The following is a 3,787-nucleotide window of genomic DNA, read 5'->3' as shown; positions in this document are numbered from 1 at the left end:
AAACACATGTACTTTTTATTGATATGAATATTTGTAGGATAACAATATTATGTGACCAGTGTTCCGTGTACATAAAAAATTGTTCATAACTCAAAACCGTTATCTAATTCCATCATATATTATCATTTTTTCCACATCTAAGTCCAACTTGGACTCACAATACTTTATTTTATAAAATTCCTTTTTTCTCCATTTTACTTAGATTAAGAAACATCCTTGTTGCTTCGTAATTCCAACACATGACTATGAGGATGGGAAATGTCACTTTTGTTTGTAATTTATTAAATATTTTTTTCATGTCAAGATTCTCAGTCAAAGTTCATCATCTCACAGCCTAACGTGCTTGCCAAGCGGCAAACGGTTTTCTTGTTATAAATAGGAACACCCAATACTCCACGACGCATATCGCAATATACTAACAGTTGCAGAGCCTCTCTCTCTCTCTCTCTCTCTCTCTCTCTCTCTCTCTTACCAACATGACTACCAAGTTCTTCAGTTTCGTTTTGCTGCTTGTTTTGCTCAACTCTACATTCATTGCAGTAAGTGCCCGGCCCTTGAATATCATGAAGTACAAAAACTCTTGTTTTGAAGCAGTTGAAGCTTTCTTTGATGGGTTAGCACTTGGAGCCATCAAGGAATCGGGCCCTAGCCCGGGCGAGGGGCACAAGTTTACGAACCAACAAACTCTCGGAGGGATTAAAAACTCAGGTCCAAGTCTTGGTACAGGAGACGTGTTTACAAATGTTGAGACTCTAGGTGGGATTAAGAATTCTGGCTCAAGTCCTGGTACTGGAAACAAATTCACGAATGTTGCGACTCTCAAAGGAATTAAGGACTCCGGTCCAAGTCCTGGTACGGGAAACAAATTCACGAATGTTGAGACTCTTGGAGGGATTAAGGACTCGGGTCCAAGTCCTGGTCAAGGAAATAAATTTACAGACAACATTCATCAATAAGCATGCATGCGTGATCACAAAAATAGAAACTAGAAATATTCTTTACCTATTTTCGCATTCATATTTTTTGGTTGATGTATACGCCATGTGTATCATGAAGATAAGATCATTCATATTATTTTCATTTCATTTATTTGTCTCAAATTTACGTTATCATGTTAAGAAGCTCTATGCTTACACCATTGTCAAATATTATAATTTAATATAAACCAGGTAATGATTTTGAACTTATATTTTAGTTGTTTATTATTTTATTCATGTTTTCTTTATGCTTTAATACTTTCTTTTTAATTACTGAATTATATAATAACGAAGTCATGCAGCAGAATGTAATAAAGAGAATCGAATGATAATCTTTCGCTAGAAAACAACTAACCCTAGAATTAGAATTCACTTGGAAGAAAGATAGTAAACTCACGTTTGATTGATAATAAGCAAAAGATAACAATCCTTACCCTAAGAAGGTGTATACATACGTTCAAGACATGAAACCAAACCCTAACAGAACTTAACGTCCAGATAGAATATAAAACAAACAATTAACAAAGTTCCAAAAGTATCCCTAAAACCTGAACTGTACTAGTAAACAAAGGATTTTGGGCAAATTTTCCCGTCTGTCACTAGCAAAGCTGATGAGTCATAATCCTTGTATCGTTATATTCGAAACAATATATTATAGGCCCTTAGAGCAGTTCCACCGGGGTGGGATAGGCCGGCACACAGCTAAAAAAATGGCCCGGTACCTAGGGAAGTCTCTCCAGCCCAGCAGATTGCCTGGCACCCAGCCCAAGTTGGTCTCCAAGCCAACCCAAAATTGACAGACCTTGGGACCGGCTCGTATGACGCCAGCTCTTCCTACAACCTTCAACCTCCAACAGGAGGACTTGAACACCGGGAGTGGATTGCCCGGCAGCGTGAAGGGTGGATCAAGAAGAAACGTCCTTGGCGATGTGGAAGAAACGTCCTTGGCGATGTGGAAGAAAGCGGTAAATCAAAGAATAGAAGCAATAAACTCCGGCCACCGCCAAATCCAGTGAGCTCTGGATGCTTAATCCCATCATCCACATCATTTCTTTCTAAGTTTAACACCTGATTGGCAAACTGGAAAATTTGAATTGGGTACTTTTTTTTTTTTTTCAAATTTCAACTTGTGAGAGGATTGTGTTGCTCCGACTCCATTTTCAAAAGTTGAGGAGATGAGGACGCAACAAAGGAACAAAAAGAGAAGGAGGAAAAAAATGCAACAAAATTACAAAGAAAATTTCCCGAAATCGGGAAGGGGAACTTCCACGTTTTGGGATGGTGTGCTTTGCGATTTTATAATAAAAAATAATAATATTTTAATAAAATTGGCTAGGCTATTTAGTTTTAAGGGTGGAGATGCATTGGTTTATTACTGTTCACTGGGGTCTATTACTGTTCACTTAAGTGGATAAATGCGCTAGGTGCTGGTGCAAAGTCTTTAGGGATGGACGTGCTCTTAGAGTAGTTCTACCGTGGGAAAGGCCCTCCCAGGCTATTCACTATTTAATCCATCCAGTGAACGATAACTGCCCTTAATGAACAGTAACTGCCTTTTGCATCTCCACCCCTACATTAAATAGCCCTATCAATAGGCAATAAAATATTAGTATTTTTTTATTTATAAAATAATACAAAATAATTTAATTTTTAATTTCGGATAAGATTTTTAATTGTTCTCATTGCGCCACGTGTCATTATCCGAAAAAGACAATTATTGATGATGGATTGCGATAAGATTGTTATCCAATGTTATCGTGCCACGTGTCGTTACCTTTTCAGAATCGTTGAAGATAGATTTTAGATAAGATTTTTAACCAATCACGTCACGCCACATGTCACAATTTGTTTATAATCTGCGAGGATAGATTTCGATCAGATTTTTAACGAATGACGGCATGCCATGTGACATTATCTACAACCTAATCCTTAATGAATCCTCCATATAATCCACCATCCATCCTTATAAATCTCACACCAATTTTCTGAAGATCTCTATCATTATTCATAGTTTCTGCTTCCTTCTTAACCAAAATCAAAATCTGTATCATTATTCATAGTTTCTGCTTTCTTCTTACAATGTCTTTTTCTTCAAGGATGATGTGGGAAATCAATCAGCAAGAGGAAGAATTGTTTAACCAATTAGAAGGAATGTTCAATCTCTAGGTGGCCCAAAATGAGAGGGAAGAGGATGAGGAGCGTAGAAGAAAAGATGACGAAGCAAGAATTGGCAGAGCCTCACATTCCCGTCAAGTCATCTAAGTTGTGGGTCAGATCTTCAGGCCCAACCATTCCGGAAACCTTGATAGAAGTAGGCAACGGCGAGGTATGGAACTCTTGGATAATTATTTTGTTCGTAATAGTGCATTCCCTGATACTTACTTTAGACATCGTTTTAGAATGGAATGACATTTGTTCAACAAAATCATGATTGCTGTTTGTAACCATGATTCTTACTTTGTGCAAAAAAAATAATTATAATGAAAGTAGGTAATAAATAAATAATTCAAACAAATAATTAAAAATAAATAATTATAATGAAAGTAGTTAACAAATAAATAATATATTGTTACCTGATCCGCTAAATTTTTCCCACTTCGAAGATTACTACTAGCTTGTGCCAAGGCATCTCTCCATGTACTAAACGATTGGCTAAGTAATTTCCAACGACTGGACACCGATTCTTTGGTTCTTTTCCAACTAGTTTTCTCAAGAAAATTAGTATGAATAAGACTCCACATTTCTCGCAACTGCATCTCATTACCCGTAATCGGATCATAAGTAACTTCAACCCAGCTAGTACACAACGC

General features: G+C 37.0%; 1 protein-coding gene across 1 annotated transcript; it reads left to right on the top strand.

Annotated features, from left to right (window-relative positions):
* The first annotated feature begins 401 nt into the window (after positions 1-401).
* On the top strand, positions 402-1,187 carry LOC126605665 (uncharacterized). Its single transcript, XM_050273083.1, has one exon. It carries the CDS (start codon positions 477-479, stop codon positions 954-956), a length of 480 nt encoding a protein of 159 aa, XP_050129040.1. The 5' UTR covers positions 402-476; the 3' UTR covers positions 957-1,187.
* The last annotated feature ends 2,600 nt before the right edge of the window (positions 1,188-3,787 follow it).

This window comes from Malus sylvestris, chromosome 15, assembly GCF_916048215.2.
Source record: "Malus sylvestris chromosome 15, drMalSylv7.2, whole genome shotgun sequence".
NCBI lineage: Eukaryota > Viridiplantae > Streptophyta > Magnoliopsida > Rosales > Rosaceae > Malus > Malus sylvestris.
Note: the sequence above shows the minus strand (reverse complement) of the source record. Positions and strands in the feature narration are given on the sequence as shown.

What these genes read in the sequence shown, in the direction of transcription:
- LOC126605665 (XM_050273083.1), top strand. Translation starts at nt 477, where the DNA reads ATGACTACCAAGTTCTTCAGTTTCGTTTTGCTGCTTGTTTTGCTCAAC.